Source organism: Betta splendens, chromosome 24 (genome assembly GCF_900634795.4).
Source record: "Betta splendens chromosome 24, fBetSpl5.4, whole genome shotgun sequence".
NCBI lineage: Eukaryota > Metazoa > Chordata > Actinopteri > Anabantiformes > Osphronemidae > Betta > Betta splendens.
In genome coordinates, this window is record NC_040901.2 from 12483396 (window position 1) to 12501634 (window position 18239).

General features: G+C 49.6%; 2 protein-coding genes across 2 annotated transcripts in view; both read left to right on the forward strand.

Annotated features, from left to right (window-relative positions):
- The window catches only part of LOC114850129 (nesprin-2), a gene marked incomplete at its 5' end in the record, with an annotated part of 40568 nt that overhangs the window by 13069 nt on the left and 9260 nt on the right, over nt 1-18239 (forward strand). Inside the window, 41 exon segments of the mRNA XM_055506643.1 lie at nt 417-678; nt 736-905; nt 1151-1216; nt 1218-1295; nt 1370-1501; nt 1575-1655; nt 1657-1758; nt 1834-1971; nt 2084-2113; nt 2115-2270; nt 2413-2537; nt 2684-2703; nt 4404-4534; nt 4655-4729; nt 5497-5643; nt 5767-5939; nt 6198-6297; nt 6577-6759; nt 6985-7155; nt 7276-7410; nt 7631-7818; nt 8460-8592; nt 8715-8897; nt 9383-9532; nt 9681-9857; nt 9960-10115; nt 10189-10344; nt 10471-10641; nt 11045-11178; nt 11416-11596; nt 12404-12586; nt 12752-12865; nt 12968-13122; nt 13678-13822; nt 14084-14178; nt 14893-15016; nt 15182-15379; nt 16068-16172; nt 16551-16706; nt 17971-18094; nt 18097-18128. Coding sequence (XP_055362618.1) covers nt 417-678; nt 736-905; nt 1151-1216; nt 1218-1295; nt 1370-1501; nt 1575-1655; nt 1657-1758; nt 1834-1971; nt 2084-2113; nt 2115-2270; nt 2413-2537; nt 2684-2703; nt 4404-4534; nt 4655-4729; nt 5497-5643; nt 5767-5939; nt 6198-6297; nt 6577-6759; nt 6985-7155; nt 7276-7410; nt 7631-7818; nt 8460-8592; nt 8715-8897; nt 9383-9532; nt 9681-9857; nt 9960-10115; nt 10189-10344; nt 10471-10641; nt 11045-11178; nt 11416-11596; nt 12404-12586; nt 12752-12865; nt 12968-13122; nt 13678-13822; nt 14084-14178; nt 14893-15016; nt 15182-15379; nt 16068-16172; nt 16551-16706; nt 17971-18094; nt 18097-18128 — 5535 coding nt within the window.
- LOC114850135 (uncharacterized) lies at nt 2947-6715 on the forward strand. The gene is made up of 11 exons (XM_055506083.1): nt 2947-3006; nt 3469-3564; nt 3928-3993; nt 4115-4534; nt 4655-4740; nt 4815-4950; nt 5353-5427; nt 5497-5643; nt 5767-5939; nt 6217-6297; nt 6577-6715. Exons 4-11 carry the CDS (start codon nt 4142-4144, stop codon nt 6599-6601), a joined length of 1116 nt encoding a protein of 371 aa, XP_055362058.1. The 5' UTR covers nt 2947-3006; nt 3469-3564; nt 3928-3993; nt 4115-4141; the 3' UTR covers nt 6602-6715.

The following is an 18239-nucleotide window of genomic DNA, read 5'->3' on the forward strand; positions in this document are numbered from 1 at the left end:
ACATGTGACTTCATACAACAATGTTCAGCCCAACAACAGAAGCAGTGGTGTGTGTGAACAGTGAATTCATTGGAGGTGTTGCTGTTTGGCCCTGTGGTAATAGTAGTGACGCTGATGCTGTGCTCTGACGTCTGCATGAAGCTGCTGATGGAGGAGCTACTCAGCCTGGCTGCGAGGATGGAGGGACTGAGCTCAGGGCTGTGGGGCTGCAGAGGACGGAGCGCTGGGAGCCCTGTGGCGCCGCTGGATGTCATCACGACGCCACGTTGGCCTCCTGACGACTCACAACACAACACAAGGGAGAGGAGTGGAAGGACATCACAGCCAGCGTGCGTTCTGCCGGGCTGAGCTCCCTCAGCACTGATGCGTGTGCGCTGCTCTGGTATTTATGGATCATTCCGGTTCATTTCCTGTAGATGGAGCAGTGCTGCAGCTTCTTGGCCAGGCTTCAGGTGGAGGTGTTGGACTCCTCCAGTGTGAGCTCTCCCATGAGGATCCCCAGGAGCTTCTCGCACAGGCAGCGGTGCATGAGGCTGAGCTGGAGCAGGCAGAGCAGCCGCGCGGCCTCTGTGGAGCATCTGACTGGAGCACGTCCTGAACATGTCCGCCTCCCAGCGCTCCACCAGTGCCGGACCTGTTGGCAAAACGCTGACGAAGCTCCGGGGAGAACATCAGGAGGTGGGTCGTACTTAATACATGCATGTGAGTGTGTGGATGAACATCTGCGGCGCTGAGATGGCCCTGCTCCCCACAGCTTGAAGGAGAGGAACCTGCTGCTGGCAGCTGCAGCCCAGACAGAGGAGAGCGAGAGGCGGCGACTTCAAGAGGAGATGGGACAGGTGGAGAATCACATGGTCAACCTTCTTCTCACACTGGAAACCTGTTCAAATCCAAGAAAACAACAGGTCAGGTCTTATGCTTCATTAGCTTTGGAATTTGGAGTCTCATGTTATGTTTATTTCTGTATTCATTATTGTTTTTACTACTTTGATGAAATTTAAACATGTCAGGGATCAGTTTAATATAGTGACTAGTTCAGCCTGACAGGTCTGATGTGATGGACCTCAAACCCTGTAAGTTGGAGATTCAGGCCTAAACTCTGCCTCTGGTCCTTAATTCTCTTGTGGTCTCTTGCTGTTCACACTGACAGGAGCTCAGAATCGATTTGTGCTCCCAGAAGGACAGACTGAAGCGTCTCATTGAGGCCGTGCGGAGCCCGCTACGCTGTGGTTCCAGCTGAAATCAGCAGAAGACTACAAGAAGTGGAGCTGTCTCAGCAAAGAGCCGAAGAGAAGGTAACGCAGAACTCACAAACTCAAAGTTTCTCACTGTGTCCTCTAATATTTGTGTTGTCTGTGGACGTTCACAGCTTGACGTGAGCAGCAGCCTGGTCCACAAACTGGCAGGACGAGTGATGGAGTTGGTCTCTGGCCTTGAAAATGTGAAAGGGCTCCTCGAGCAGAGGAGTCCGACGGTCAGCGCAGCCCAAAGCGTGCTGAAGGTGGGATTAGTGCAGAATCACAGAACAAACACGCGCTCAGCGCCGTGCGTCACGTCCTCATCTCGGTCTCCAGTGTGTGTGGGACGAGCTGGACGCGTGGCACAGCCGCCTGATGCTGCTGGAGAGCGAGGTGCAGGATCTCTCAGAGGAGCAGGCCGGATCAGGCTCTGCTCCTCATGGACCAGCTGACGCAGCCGCTGCAGCTCTACCAGAACACGGCCCAGATGGCCGAGCAGCGCACCTCCTTCCTCAGCAAGGTCAGGTGACGCCAGCGTGTATTTGGAGGCGTTGTCTGACCTGGTGCACACTCATGCTTGTACATATTTTATCAGATTCCTGCCTGTCTTCAGGAGTTTGAGGACATTTTGTACAGCGCCACCTGCTGGTTAGATGAAGCTCAGTCATGGCTCAACACTCACTGTACATTCACAACAGCCAGGAGTCTCCAGAACCACGCAAACTCTCTACAGGTATTTGACAACAAGCTTTTGTGTGCAATCGAACTTGTTTTAACCTTTGATTAGGTGAATATTTTCTGTAGGTGCATGTGTTACATTTTTCGTTTTGAATCTTGGACTGCAGCTGGTTCTGGATGACTCTGAGAGGATCAGGGTCAACCATGCGCGGCTTCAGGTCGGTGTTGGCTGAGATCTCTGCCGTGTGTGACATCAGCACCAACGAGGAGCGACTGGAGCAAAATGACCAGCAAGTCCACAGAATGCAGTGCAGCATCCTAGAGCCGCTGGAGCAGCTCCTGCAGGCTGCTGAGGTTCAGTCCCATGCATGATATATAGTAGACAGAGAAACTAGTGAAGAGTGAAGAGCTCTGGGAGCTGCGGATGAAATTGTAATTTGTAGTTGTAATTTTCAAATATATATGAACCAAAAAAATATGCTGGAAATCTTTTCAGGTGGTGGAGGCTGTGGAAGCAGAGCTGAAGACCATGGAGAAAAATATCCCAAAGATCAGAGCAATTTTATCCTCGATGGAAAACTCAGCCATAGCCCTGACAGAGCACAGGCAGAGAACCGACAGGTAAAGACAAAGAGGAGAAAAATAAAGATGCTGCTGAAAATGAGCCACAGACGTCTGTACCACTGGATGAGTGGGGAAGCAAACATGCATCTCATTTTCCACTTGCACTCATTTCTGCTTTTATGAAATGCTTTTTCAACCTGAAGGTGGTCCTGGCCAACGTGCAGTCAATGCAGAGGACGCTGAAGGACATGGAGAACTGCAGAGGAGGGCTTCGCCTGCCACAGGGAGCAGAGAAGAACCTGATGGTCTTCTCTCGAGCTGAACTCCTCCTGCAGCAGCTCGAGGAGCTTCAACAAGTCACTGAGCAACAGGCCTCTCTCGCTGAAGGTACAGAAGTCTGATGGTGCTTCTTCTGACAACGTTCTCATTAACGGTTGTTGTATTTCTTCCTTTTTGTCCCTTTGACTAACATTAGATTAGAGATGAGGAAGCTGATGCGAGTCCTGTCATCACCACCGTCTATAAAGTAAGTAAACAGCTCAGCAGATGCCAGTGGTAGCAGCACAACTACAGTAGTATGATGCCTGAAGTCTTTAACATGCCAGTAATATGTGACCCTTAACTTCCAAAAGACATTAAATTAAGCCTTGGGTAATAAAACGACACTCTCCACATGCACTGCCTGGTAAAAAAATGAATGAATTATCTCCATGAGCTCATTTAATTTCCTGGCTCAGTTTGAACCTGCCCGGTCCAGCTTCATGCAGCAAGGCAGGTTTAGGCTCCATGTATCCTATAAATATAATGAGTGCTGCTCTGCTGTGTGTAATCGATGCCTGGAGGACTCGTAAGCACTGCATGAAGAGCAATGTTGAATGAACAGTGTTTTGGTTTTATGTGATGGTCACGATTGATCCGTCCAGTGAATTGCATTTCCATCGGTCACAACGATTTATTACTCGACTTCGTGTCTTGTTGCTGAATGCAGGAGGCTTTTGAGACGTCTGTTTCAGAGGAAGAGGAGGATGACGATGACAGTTGTCACTCTTCGTCCTCTGACACACTAACATGCAGCATTCCAGAGGTAAATCTGAAACCATGACCTCTGGGTGTCTCCTTTCCTTTCTTTAAAACAAGCCAAAAATGACATATGGATAAATTAAACTTTTAAAAATATTACTAATTACACATTAGTTCTGTATTTGGGAACGTAGCTGAAAATCTTTTCCTTTTCTCTGAGCTTCACTGGCATTAACATTTGCTTCAGTTTTTACCTGACTGCTGCCTGTGTGTCCTGCTGCTGCCTGGGACATTATGCATGTTGCTGTAAACTGTCGGGTGCAGGCTTCCTGCTCCCCGGCTGCTTCACTGTGACTGTCAGCAGCAGCTGATGTTTTTTTCATACACACACAAACTAATTAGCATCTGCATTTCAATCGTATGTTAGGACCCGGAGGAGACATTAAAGGCTTCAGAGGATGTTACTGAAATTACAGTTCAATCAGACTCTGAGGTAAATAATATTTTCTTCTTCATTTGAGATAAGCTTCATCTCTGTTGTACTGTACTCACAGCGGTGCAGTTACAAATAGTTTTTTTCCTTATAAGATGGTGCCTGTGTATTTTTGTCTCAGAATTTGCATCCTGAGTTTCCTTCTGACATGGAAACGAGCTCACAAAGAGCTGAAGCAGGAGCTCGACCTGTGAAGCCTGGCTGTGACACCAATGACACTGGATCTAAACATGTTCATGAAACTGGACTAAAAGCAATGAATTCCCAAGCCAAGGTTGTGGCATTGAGTCCTGTAACTGGAGCGGTCGAGTCACAGTCACCAGTCCCTGCAGACGGTCCAGCAGCTGAAAAGTCTCCGGCTGCCGGTGCGTTAGAACAACATGAAGCTCTCGCCTCTGATCCACCTACAGAGTCCTCTCTGGCAGCGTTGGACACACGACTGATTCCCACAAGACCTGTTACTCCCTTCGCGGCCGCTGCATCAGTTGAGCTCATCGAGGGAGGAGATGAAGAGCGATCCACAGCTCCTGATAATGACATAGTAAGTGGATGATCATTTTAAACTTTGTCAGGGAGTTGTTTTGGTTATTTGGGCTTTAGTGCAGTATTATCTCAGCGTCAACTCAAACCCCCCTTTTCTTTGTTTCTCCTCACTGTCCAGGTGATGGTGAAGGAGCAACTTGAAGCATGCACCAGTTGTAGTAGACTGGAAGAATCCCAAACAGAGTCCTCCAATGTAGCAATCAGGTAAAAAGCAGAAAACACTTACAGGACAGGGATTGAAGACTCACTCACTGATCCACATTTGGTTGGATTCACAGCTCCGCTGATCATCTTGAGGAGCAACAGAGCTGGAGTCGACTTCTCACCCTGATTTCTCAAAAGCTGAATACTCTAAAACACCTTCAGGAGCAGCATCACACACTGATCAGCACAAGGGACGGAGGGATCGATAGAGTAAGAAGATGAGATGGTTGGTTGTTGTTGATGTGTTTAGGGAGGTGGGTTAAACATCAGATCAGCGTAGGTGACCAGCATGTCATAAGTAGTGAGATGGGATCACACATGGTGGAAGCAGAATTAGTTTTAGTGGATGTTAGACCTTCCAGCTGTATCTGTTACCACGGCAGCAGAGAATCACTTTCACAGCTTTAATATGTCAGTGTTACAGTACATGAAGCCGGCAAAAGCAGAAACCTTGAAAATGAAGGATCCTTTGTCCCTGCAGAGAATAATCTGTTAAAAAAAGTCCAGTGAGCAAGTGCTTTGTCATGAAATAAAGCTGAATAATGCAGCAGCATCTTCAGCTCCGTGCATCCAGGTAGTTGTTGTTACCACCTTTTTGACTGGTCACTGCAGAGGGAGCTGGTACCAAGTGGATCCGTTTGCGCTGTGGAGCGAACGCACAAGTCGGTCATCGCGCTAAGACGCACGGTACGTTGAGCAGAGGCGGCGCCGGCCGTGTGTTCCAGTGAGTGACAGTAACACAACGCTGTTTGTCAGGTGAGCGCCGCGGGTCCTCGTTCAGCAGAGAGCGCGTACGAGGCTGTTCGGGGGCTTCTGCTCTGTCTGGACTCCGTGACCGACTTTGTCTCGGCTCCTCGTGCCGCTGGGGAAGAAGATCGTGAGCTGAAGCTGCTGCAGCAGGAGGTGTCTCCACACACTCCAGCCCAGCGCTGACATGTTCAGAGATGCCTTTGAGCTGTACAACGTGTGTCCTTATAGACGGCAGCTCGGGTTCAATGTGCTGCATTTCTCTCCGTGCTCATGCAGTGTGTCCTCAATGACCTGGCGTCTCTGTGGGAGCTGCTGCTGAAAACTGAAGCGGAGCTGCTGAGGGAGGGTGCAGACGCCGTCCACTGCGGGACCTGCCTCCAGGATTGTCTTGCACCGCGCAGCTGCTCGTCTCCTCGTCCTACGGCCAGAAACACCACAGTCTCACAGAGGTTTGGAATCTGATGTTAACTCACTCCGCTTGAATGGCGTGTGGAACTACTCTTCACTGTGTAAAGCAATAGCTGAGACGGGCTCATGGAGGAACAAGCTTTTCAGGGCTGACATTTGACTCTTGGGCATGTTTTTCATACGTTAGCAGCCATTACTCAGTTGGCTGTTTCTCTTAGAATCTCCATCTGCTGCTCAGTGACTAGTTTTACTTCAGCTTGACTTTTGAAATTGTTTCGCTATTGTGTGAACCAACACAGAGTGGATTCTTCTTCTCAGGGGTTCCTCTCAGGGGTTTTCCTTCAACCAGCTGTGTATTTTGGAATCTTCCCAAGTCCAAAGTTTGCCCCAAGTCCAGAGGTAACACAGCTCAGTAGGCAGACACACACACACACACACACACACACACACACACACACGTTTTCATGTGCAGAATGCACATAAGACTGTTTTAACTGTTCCTAACAGTTCTGTGTTGTTGCCCAGTGGATGAGTTCAGCCACAAGCTGAAACAAAATACAAAAAATACAAAAATGTACTTTCTAAATGCTGTTGTATGTGCGCAGAAAACCTGATATGAAAAGTGTTTCCAAAGTTTGTGGGTCTGTTAAAACTCGGGGCTCCCCCTGCGTCTCTCAGCAGTGCGTCCTGGGCCGACATCTGAGAGATCGACCAGGGGAAAACGCCAGACTACAGCGAGCTTCCTGGTCCTTGCTTCAGGGGATAATTCGTCTCCTGGACCTGGGTGAAGAATGCAAAACAGTGCAGATGAGCCAGGTTCACAACCTCGGCCAACATCAAGCCAGTCTCTGTGGACACAAGGTATCTCACTGTGTTTTCACAAAGTTCTTCAACAGGCAGGAAAAGCCCTGATTTAGGCGAGACACTTTTCAGGAGTGTGGAGAAGCTTCTTGATGTTTTTCAAATAGAAAAACCAGAGGATCGAATCACATCCTCGGCCTAATCGTATTTCTACTCTCGCTGTTATATTATTTGAAATGAATTTAATCTTAGTGATGGCATGAATCTGGTCTCTCGCTGACCCAGAAGCTGCTGCAGGTCCTGGGATCTCAGCTGGCTTTTGTTCAGCATCTGTTCCAGCGTGAGCCAGAAGCGCTCAAGTGTCAGGAGGCTGATCGGGTACAGCTGGAAGTCAGGGCCAGAGCACTGCAGCAACGGGCTCTGGAGCAGGAAGTGGCTTTTCAAACAAGCCTCCAGGTTTGTAGCAAACATTTGCTGAAGGCCATAAGAATTCATACATACACAAATGAGCCGCTTGCCTGTGGAGCACACTCTGGTCTGAATGGGGGTTTGGGTTTGTGGTTGGATGTGCCGCAGGAGTGGAGCCGGTGGGAGGATAATTGTGGTCAACTGGGTAGGATGCTGGATGAGTTGGAAGCCTTCATCAGCAATGGGGAACCAGAGCGAGACGATGAGGAATGTATGAGCCAGCACATGCTGGACAGCTGCCAGGTAACGCTGCCACGCTGCTCACACACCCGCCTTTGTTGTTTTCTGATCAGACCTGTCTGTACATTCAACCTCCTAATTCCCTCTCCTGCCTCCAGTACTTTCCCCCAGCAGCCCTCAGAGATCACGCCTGCACTGATGTACACAATGTTTCCTATCACTTGACGTTCACGTGCTCAGATATCAAGCCGAGTTAACTGTGTTGAGCCTGTTTGTCACTCAGCAAACACTGGTGCAGCTGGATGAGAGAGCTGCTGTAGGACGGTTCCAGGATCAGAGGAGGGCGACGCTGCTGCAGACGGGGCCGCTCAGCTGGGCAGGAGGTGCTCTGGAGCTGCGATGGAGGAGCGTCTGCAGACGCACGGAGCAGGAGGTTCAGCGCTGCAAAGACCTGCAGGACGGCTGGAGCAGGTGGGACAGGAAAACAGGGAGCAACAGAAAACAGGCAGTTAATAATCAGCTCAGCGGGAACAAACCTATCAATCATTATGTATGAACACATACTGTAATGATTATAGGAAGTCAAGGTTTCTCTTCAGGAACAACAACAAATAAATAGTTTATTCTGCCAGAAAGTGAGCTCATGTTATAGTGATTCTGAGGCATTTTCATAATCAAAGTTGTTTTCATTATGATTTATTCATTTTAAGTATTCAGCTGTTTTTTTCTGCTGCGGTTTAAGTGGAAACCAGAGCTTGATGGTAAACAGGAAGACTGAATTAAAAAGCTGAACTACACAGTAAACAAACTGGTAACACTGCAGCTTATTCAGATGAGGTAAAGGGTCAAGGTCAAATCCATCAGAGCGTAATATAAATACATATGAATGACAAACCTGCAGGCTGAACACACTCCTTGATTAGCTCTCAAACAGTAAACAGTGATTCTACGTGAAGCTGACTTTTCCATCTGCAGTAAAACAGGCCTGGAGGATTAATGCCTACAGCTGTAATTTAGCAGTATCTTCACCGGACACTTATCTCCGGTCCCGTTTGAAGCAGCAGCCGTGTTCTGCCCCAGTGGATGAGCCGTACTTCTCGTCCTCCCCACAGATTCCAGACAGACTTTGGCTCGGTCAGCGGGCGGCTGGTCGGTGCCAACAAACGCTTGAAGCCTTTGTCCGACCTGGCAAACGCCGTGGACCTGAAGCAGCAGTGCATTCACAGCCTCCTGATCCAGCTGCTGGTGAGTGTGTCTGCAAACACAGAGGGCGGCAGACACCACAGAACGGGCCCTGAGCAGCACGTCAGGAGGAACCAAACTGCTGGTTCGGCCACGCATCCTTTACCCTGTCCCTCATCCTTCAGGATTTCTCCATGGAGGTGGAGGCCATGTCGCTGCAGAAGGCACGTGTTTGCAGGGAAGGCACGAAGCTCATCCACCTGAGGGAACTTGACAGTCCCAGGCTGAGGGCTCAGCTCGCTCAGCTCGATGTCAGCTGGAGCCGCCTGACCTCCGACCTGTCCAAGATGCAGGAGCGGCTGCAGCAGGTGCAGGGAAAAGCCTCTGAGTGTCAGATGAGCAGCTGGACCGTGGCCTGTACAGTGCAAAACATCTGGAACAGCATTTTCAGCTTCTATCTGACCCAGCCCAGTTCTCATGAACTTCCCAATTGTCTGTTGAATTAAGACTTAACAGACTGAGGTTCATGCTGGAGCTGTTGGTTTTCAAAAATAATTAGGTACAGTACTGAGAAATTCCCTTTGGTGAAGGAGGGAGTAGAACTTAAAACACAATGAAATTGTGGTGATGGAAGACGGGGAGGACGTGGGAGAGAAAGGTCACTTTAAAATCTCCTCATCGTTTATCACCAGTGAACGGAACCAGATATTCTCCCTTACAGTGATTAAATCTACTCTGTCAGTGCTGGATGCGTTGCACTTCACAGTCTTATCAGGAAAGGATGGATGTTATCTACCAAATGATTCTGAAGAATGAAGGTGCTGAACTCCCCTTTCTCCGTTGTGCCCGTCAGCGTCTGGTGGCAGAATGGCCTCCGGTGCAGCTGCTGTCCGACCTGGACGACTGGCTGAAGAAACTAAAGGCTCAGCTGAACACGGAGAAAGACACGGCGCTGAGGGCTGAAGACGCTGCTCACGTCCATGAAGCCCTGCAGCACCTCAAGGTCCTCCTGCCTCCACCAGAGCTTTACTTTAATCTGCTTGTTAGGATGGATTATTGATTATTGCAGATTTATTTCCTAACATTTCTAAATCAATCCATTCCATCCTAGTCTTTGAGGTCTTACATCAACCGCTTCTTGTATATTTCAGGAGTTAAAGGCAGGAGTCGTCAGTGGGCAGACGCTTCTTGACTTTCTCTCCCAGTCTGGGCCTCAGGTGCTGGGAGCAGAAGTCCAGACTCTTCGGTCTGAGCGTACGTTGTTTGCAGAGACACTCGGCGCCCTTAAACTCCAGTGGATGGAGGTTGAAGAGGCTGTCGAGACCCAGGTCTGTGCACTGCTCGTCCTAAACCATAAAAGCTGAAGTCAGAACATGCTAAACGTTATTTCCCGTGCCTAAACCAGCCACTGCTTGACTTTGCTCCCTCAGATTTGCAGGGTTGAACGGATGCATCGCGTTTGTGCCGACCGCGAGAGGCGACTGACGCAGCTCCGTGGTTTGATAGAACAGCAGAAAGCGCGGCTGAATGACCTGAAGCAACTCTCCAGTCAAACTCAGCTCCGTGAGGCACTGGAGGAGTGGGAGGTACAGCAGCGATGGATGGTTGAACAGCATCTGCTCTGCTGTCGCTCTATTCAGACGGCGCTGTTTCTTCCAGGCGCTGGAGGGCAGAGTACAGGAAGTGGCTGCAGCTCTGCAGGAGCTAAAAACCACACGGGTGGAAGTTGACCAGGAAGAGCTGCGTCCATGTGACGCTGCTGTGTGTGTCCAGGCAGACGCTGCTATTAATGCATGCAGGGATCATTGTCAGCAGGTAATAATGTCAGAATAAAATCACTACTTCTCACTATGAGTTACAAAAGCCACATCCAGGAAACAAGTTGAACCCTGAACCAGCGCAGGTGAAACGTTGCCCTCACAAAGTTTCTTCAATCTTCAGATGGAATCTCTGAGGCCAGGCCTTGAGCAGACTCTAGGAGCCTGGACTCGATACGACAGAGACCTGAGGGAGGTTTGCCTGCGCTGCACTAGAGTGCGCTGTGAACTGCAGCATCAGCGAGCGCCTCTTCTCTCAGCAGCGCAGACACAAGGACGCGTGCTCCGGCTGCAGGTGGGTAAAGCAGCGGCATCACCTTCTGCACTCACATACATGAAGCCTTTACAGTATTCACGTCCTAGAGTTTAATGGTATTCACTACATTAATCAAAGAAGATGTTGTACTTTGATCCAGTAGCAACTATGTCAGAGTCTAAAAAGCAAAAAAAGGCTTTTAAGCTACAATTTACAAACCACAAATGTTTCTGCAAATGTTAAAAGCTTCTCCATCTAGAGCTGACGGGTCCACTGAAGGTGTGGGCGTTTGCAGATGTCAAGCCTCGGCTCTTGTCAGTTCCTAAAATTTATTTTTGTGGCCAGTGAATGCACGTCTAAAGCGGGGGAGGGGAGGGGAATGGGGGGGGAGGGGGGGAATGGGAGGGGGGGAATATGGAAAAATGTGTTTTTCCCTGTGCAGCAACTCGAGGAAGAGACAGGAAAGGACGCGGAGCTCTGGGCAACGGTGAAGGAATGGTACCAGGGTCTGGAGAAGAGCCTTCACTGTGGAGCAGCACAGGCGCTCAGCGATCAGATGGGAAGAGAGCGCAGACGGTCAGTAGGACAAATACACAGGTCCTGTCTTTCAGCTCGACGTCGTTCAGCTGAATCTGAACCGTGGTGTGTGTGTGTGTGGTGTGTGGGTGTGTGTGTGTGTGTGTGTGTGTGTGTGTGTGTGTGTGTGTGTGTGTGGTGTGTGTGTGGGTGTGTGTGTGTGTGTGTGTGTGTGTGTGTGTGTGTGTGTGTGTGTGTGTGTGTGTGTGTGTGTGTGTGTGTGTGTGTGTGTGTCAGGTGGGAGGACGTCGTGCAGGAGGTCAAGGACGAGCTCACGCAGACGGCGCGGACGCTGTCGCTCTGGCAGGAATACAGCCGGCTCTCAGAGACCTGCTCGCTTCACCTGCAGAGGCTGTGGCATCGGTGGGAGGATGTGTCCAGTGAACGCAGCACGCAGGCCTCGCTCCAGTCAGTGGAGGTGAGTTCAGGGGCTTTTAGCTGCAGGTCGCTGCACACTGCAGGTAAAAGACACTCTAACTTTGCAGCCGCTGACAGGAAGGTAACACAGATTATCTCCTCATGGTGGCGTCTGTCAGGGGTGGCGTCTATGAGGCATCAAGGAAACATTTTCTCCTCAAGCTGATGTGTTCAGAACCTAAAAACGGGCAAACGTCAGGATTTGAGCAGGTTTCAAATGAGTCAAATTAAGAGAGTCATCGACTGCAGAGTGAAAAACTGAGCAATCTGTCATTTAATGTCGGTGTGAACATGAGTTGTACCTCACAGCAGATACTGTACCATGACTCAGATCCTGCTTTTAGGCCTGTTGTCTTACTGCACATTCATTTTGTACCTGATGCTGATTCAGACTCATTGCGTTCACTATTTAACAGATGTTTTTCTCAGTGACCAGTCCCTGTTCTGTGAAAAGAAGCGAAAGCATGAGTGGAAATACCAGAAAAGCTGTGCGCTGTGGTTGCTCACCTGATTGCCTGTGTACAGTTCACAAACAGCGTTGTGTGTTTTGCACATTGCTGCAGAAAAACAAGCTTTCGTGCTCCATTCATGCCATTTTGTCCATTCCTGGCCTTTTAAAAGCACACAAGATGGTGCATTTTGGAATAAATGAGTCACAGCCATTTGTCAAAAACATTTGAAGAGAAAAAGCCGCAGCCGTGTTCCAATGTTTTATGAATAAATTGTGAAATATAATTATTGGAAAGCACTGTGCAATTATTGTCAATTAAAAGTTTTGCGTCTATCAGCTCATATTTTTTAATATCAGAATTTGCAGGGTGCTGCTGAGGTGTTGCAGAGAAATTTGGGAGATGTGCTGGCAGCGTCCGAGCCACTTATTGATCAGTTAGAGCCGCTGGCGTCACGTGTGATCCAGTCAGACACCAGGTGTGTGTCACACGATGTTCTGCTGCTCAACCGGACGATTTCAGCCAAGAAGGAGAGTCTGCAGGTGAGAAGTGTTTCTATACTGATCTACGTTTACAGCAGTGCGAGAAATGAGTGCACTGAATGATCCCAGCTTCTCAAACAGATGAATTAATCAGAAATCAACTCTTTGACGTGGTCAGATTTCAAGTGCAGGTTAATATGAAGTCAGTTGTTGCTTTGTGTGCAGGAGAATTTGGTGAAACAGAAACTCTTGGCTTCTCGTCTGGAAGCTCTGGACGAGCAGATGCAGAGCATGAAGCTTCAAATGGAGGCTGGCTTCACAGACACGGACTCTGTGCAGGTTGGTTTCTGCATCTCACAAACACCAGCGTCTCATCCAGTTGAAGTTCACGTCCGATGCAGCTTGTTCACGTGCTGCCTGTGCTCTTCTCTGCTTGTGCAGCAGCTCCTCTTGGAGCTCAGGGGCCTGTTTTTGTCCCTGCTTGACGTCAGGGACATGAGTGGATATGTGACCCTTAACAACCGAGACACAGACAGAATGCAGAGGCTCTGCAGGGAGTGGGCTGAAAGCATGACGCGCACATGTGACATGCACCGGTGAGCAGTTCCAAATGAGATCGACTGCATGTAAATCCATCAAGTGGAGAAAACACGTGTGATTAGCAGCTGAGATGTGAGAGGACATTTGTCAGAGATAAGAAACATGCTGCCAGTCAAAGGTCTGGACACAGCCTCATTTTATGGGTATTGATTGATTGATGTAGTGCATCACTACAGACCAGCGTTCACACAGATGTGCATGAAGACATGCTGCCGTAAAATGAGAGTGAAGGAGAGCGACAAAGCTTCGTAGTCGCTCCAATCAAGCACCAACAAACTCCAATAAACAACCTGGCTCGTTCACTGGGCTTTTGTTTTTGCCATAATTTCAATCTCTTCAGTATTGTATGAAAGATAGAGACACTTGTACTTGAGTGTAGGAAGCCTGGTTCAGGTCTTCATTCTGCCTGCGAAGCAACAAAGGCTTCACTTATGAAGCTGAAGAGAAACTACTAAGACAATAGAAGCTGTGATGTCCATTGTCATATTTTAGAGAGCGTTTGATTTGAAGTGCTTTGATGAGTTGTAGCAGCATCTGTGTCTGTGTTTCAGGGCACTTCTGGCTGAGAGTCTGATTTCCCAAAGCATTGAGGAGAAGCGTGAGAACCTGGCGTCTCTACGGGAGAAGCTGGACCGAGCGCTGTCCACCAGCGCTCCCAGTTGCTCCAGACTGGCAGAGATGCTTTCTGCCCAGCAGGTGCAGAGCATGCTTTGGATTCACTGTTTGTCATTTATTCATGCTAAGCGGCTTTTGTTGTAATTCTTTATAAGCAGATGCGTCTTTGCATCAGCATTAGTCTAAAGTTGAGTCTGAGTTAATGATGAAAACAATGATTATAAAGATTTCATGCATCAGACTACAGAGAGATGAAGACTGTGAAGTTTAAACACTAAAGTATCAGGTCTGAGGAGAAATGCAGGTGACATCTGTTAATCTCATCACCATTCACTTCCACAGACACTTCAGGCTGAAGTAATTACTGGGAACGAACTTCTGCAAAGTCTCCTTTGTGACACGGTGTCACTGATGGAAAAGGAAACTGGAGAGAAAAGGTGAACGTGTGAAAGATATGAAGGAAATGATTGTTGATGATTGAAGAGTTTGGAAAATATACTGTAGTAAATGACGCGTGTCCAAAGGAGTCTCAAAAAAACAGTTAAAGTGGAGGTTAAGTGAGGCTGTAATTTAAATCTGAGGAGGAAATGAGATGCACCTTTAGTTCAGCATCAACTCAAAGCACAAGACAAAGTATTTGTAGTGAAAAGGCCAGAAATTAAATGAATTTATCTGACCCAATGCACACATGGAAGAACTCTGACCCATCAGATGAGTTAGTGACAGCATGAGTCTGAAAGGTTAAAGGTCAAGTGGCTGTGACACAGAAGATAAACGGTGGTGATATGTGAGTTATTAGAGCCAGTGAGTGAGTAAAGCTGGAAGTCCTCAGACGCTGTCACATAATAAAGTCATCAGTGTTTATGCGCATCATGCGGGTTGTGTGAGTGCCTTTTCCAGATTTCCTACCTTTAAATCATCCGCTAGCAATCCAAACAACCGCGTCTCTATTTTTTGCTGGAGGCCGTTGTGTTCCTTCAGTTTTACTGCTTGTTGTGTGTTTTACTAAGAAGCTGTAAAGTCTTTTGCCAAATCTCAGAATTTTGTAACCGCATGGAAAAAAGCATTTCATTTAATTCATATCAGACGTCTCACCTCATTTGCTCGGCCGTTAACGCGTCGTCCAGTTTCTTACTGTGGTCCTCGTCCAGATCTGAGCTGGTGGCACAGGTGTCCAGTGTGAAGCGGAGCTGGTTCCACACCGTGGCTCAGGCCGACCAGTGCAGAGCGGTGCTGAAGGAGCAGCTGGCCTGTGGTGGAGCTTCCGCCACGGCCTGAGACGTCTGTGGAAGCTGCTGAGCGCCGTGGAGCCGCTGCTCCGGGGTCCGGGTCCGGGTCCGGGCGTGCGTGCGCCCTCACAGAGGACCAGGTGGGCGTCGCCTCTTCGACCCGCGCCCAGTTGACCCCTCACTAACCTGCGCCCTCTCTCACCTCTCCCAGCGCGTGGAGGAGGCTCTGCGGCTGCACGGCTCCGTCTACGCCCACACCGTGGAAGCTGCCAGGCGTCTGCACCAAACCGTGGCGGAGCCGGAGAGTCGCAGCCAACTGCAGTCAGAGCGTGGGGCCATAAAGGAGGCCTGGGAATGCAGCGCCTCGCTGCTGGAGAGAAGAAGAGCCGCTGCCAGCGCCGCGCTCCAAGTACCAGACACATTTATCTGCTTCCTTTCATCTGCTGGACGCTAACATTTTACCTACTGTCGTTTTTATGCTGAATTTGTATGACGCTCGTAACATTTTAGTAGAAGTGTTTTGTATTTTACGCATGTATTTGTTGGACAGAAGCTAAGTGTCGCTATGTTTCCCATAAAGCAGTAAGAGAGTAGGACACATTTCATCTTTAGCCTGACAGAATGCAGAGGAGGAGCGTGTGTTGTGTCCGTAGAGGAGCAGAGGCTCGACCCATAATGCATCACAGTAGCGGTGACGCTGAGCCGCTGCCAGCAGGGATCAAAGAGCAGCTCAATCTGTTGATGATTCACATCCAGACGAAACGTGTGCCTTTCATTCCATCGCTGCACAGACTCGAGCCCCATTTACTGTAAAATGGACCTGGGTCACACAAATACTCAGCACGTACGTCTGTAAAACACCTCGGGTTCAGTGTTTTGCTGATGCAAGGATGGAGTGAGATGATAACCAGAGGCCAGTGAAAGTTGTGTAAACCTCTAAACCAAACAGCACCCACCCAGCGAGTAATGATCACACAGGCAGAAGGTCTGATGACGCCACAAACAGGAAACAGAACATGTGCAGCAGAAACGAACCCGTTTTCTATGTGCTGATGCTCATAACTGATCACACGTTCTCTGTCCTGCTGTTGGTTCAGAAGTGGTCCCAGTGTCAGGAGGGAATCAGCAGCGTCGTGTCAGAGCTGGATGAGCTGAAGACCAGGCTGCAGCACCCGGCGTCGGGGGAAGACGCTTTTATTCAGGTGACCTCATCCCCGCGTGGCGTTCGCAAGAACAGAATAAAACCATAGTTAATGTGTTTGAAGACGAAGCCCTTTATTGTAGTCCACTTTGAATTAAACCATGACGTTCTGCAGGACCGAGCAGTCAGGCTGAAAACTGGCCAACCTTTGTCAAGTCCACAACTCTGTTGTCGTTGCCCCCATTCCTCCAGAGCCCCTCTGACCCCCCCCCCCATTATTTAATAGCCCATGCTTTCACTCCCCTCCCCCTTCTGCCCTGCTTCCCTCCCCCTGTCCCGTCCACAGCCCTTTAATCTGAACGCTCAAACGGGAGGGAGTCAGAGCCGTGTGCTGCAGCTCGTCCATGTTGTAGCGTGACTTCATGTGTGCATTATGCAGGAGACCGAGCTCTTCCTGCAGCGTCTCAACACCGGGCTGAGGGACCTGGACACCATGAAGGCGGACCTGTCCCAGTGTGTGGCGGCCGGCGACTCGGCTCTGCTGGAGCAGCAGCTGGAGCAACTGCACAGTCAGTGGGAAGAGCTGTGCATGAAGGTGAGGACCGGGAACGGACGGAGCTCAGCAAACGGGCCGGAAGAGGTGCAGGTGCAGAGGGAGGGAGAGGAGAGGGAGCGAAGAAGGGAGCAAGGGAGGGAGGAGGGAGCGAGGGGGGGAGAAGGGCGAGGGAAGGAGGGAGCGAGGGAGCGAGGGAAGGAGGGAAGGTTGCTGCCAGTGGCTTCCCGCAGCACAAAGCACCACTGGAGCTGATGTCTAGTGAGCAGCCAGCGTGCGAAGGGTTATGGAGGGAAAAGCTCCTGTTATCACTCAGACGAGTCGGTTTGATGCTAAAGCGCCTCCTCAGTAAACAGTCAGTAAACAGTCAGTCACATGCAACGGGAGCAGGACAAGCACATTACTGCTGCTGCATTAAAGCCGCTCCACTTTACACTCGCGCTCGCATTCCTCCAGTTAAGTCTGTTGGCTCAGACACAAACACATGCTTGTTGTCGAGACCTGAGCAGTTGTGACGTGAGTCCCAGACGTAGTCAGGATGAGTGTGAGAGTGAGGATCCACTGGTGGCTTTTCTTTTAAATGTCTGACTTTGCTTTTCTTAACACCAACAAGTTACTGAGTGTATGTGAGAAAAATCACTTGGATGATTTGAAAATGCTCAGATAATGGTCAGCTGTTTGGGCCGAGCACATGTCTATTCATCCCTATTCATTCCTGACGGCTGCACAGCAAACAGGTTGGAAGTGGGGGCGCCGCAGGAATGGGTCCGGTGAGCAGATGGCCTGACTGGGCCGCGGCCATTCAGGGACGGCCTCCATTGTTCCCTGCACGGAGACAGCAGCTCAAAGTGCCCCCTTAAATCTCCCAGATGCTTCAGTGCATTAGAGCGGAGCACAGCTCATTTAAGTCTGATCGCTTCTAGCGGGCGATGAAATATGGCTGGAAGCTAAAGTTGAGCCCTGTAGCCTCAAAGAGAACCAGCCCCTCCTCCGCTGTGATGGGACATTCTCCTGGTATTAAGCTGTCATCAGGAAAATGGAGACTGGTTTTAAAGCAAACGGCCAATTCTCTTGGGGGCTTCTTGCAGTTCAATTAATGACCGATTCTGTAAACGCTGGGGATTTGGAAATGACCAGCAAACCTTTCAGGTTGAGCTCAAACCCACGAGCAACTCGTCAGCTGTGACCCACAGTTTTCAAATAAAACGCAGCTTTAAAGCCAGTTCCTGAGGCTGGATTCCAGGCAGATGTTGTGGTCTTCTCCCTGTTAAAGCGTTCATTCTCACTGCTCTGGTTCCACCACCAGGTGTCCTTGCGCAGGCAGGAGATCGCAGACCGCCTCAACGCCTGGACCATCTTCAACGGCAAAAACAAGGAGTTGTGTGAGTGGTTGACGCAGATGGAGAAGAAGGTTCACCACGGCGGAGACCTGAGATCGAGGAAATGGTGGAGAAGCTGAAGAAGGTACGTGATGGAGCTGGTGGTCTGGTGCTGGATGCAGCCGTGTGGGTGAAGGTCCATCACGGTTCCTTCATCCTCATGAAGATGCTCATTTAGCTGCGAGGTGATAATTGG

What these genes read in the sequence shown, in the direction of transcription:
- LOC114850135 (XM_055506083.1), top strand. Translation starts at nt 4,142, where the DNA reads ATGGAAACGAGCTCACAAAGAGCTGAAGCAGGAGCTCGACCTGTGAAG. An exon ending in TCCTCCAATGTAGCAATCAG is followed by an intron (nt 4,741 to 4,814) that starts GTAAAAAGCAGA and finishes TTGGATTCACAG; the next exon opens with CTCCGCTGATCATCTTGAGG. An exon ending in TCATCGCGCTAAGACGCACG is followed by an intron (nt 5,428 to 5,496) that starts GTACGTTGAGCA and finishes GCTGTTTGTCAG; the next exon opens with GTGAGCGCCGCGGGTCCTCG.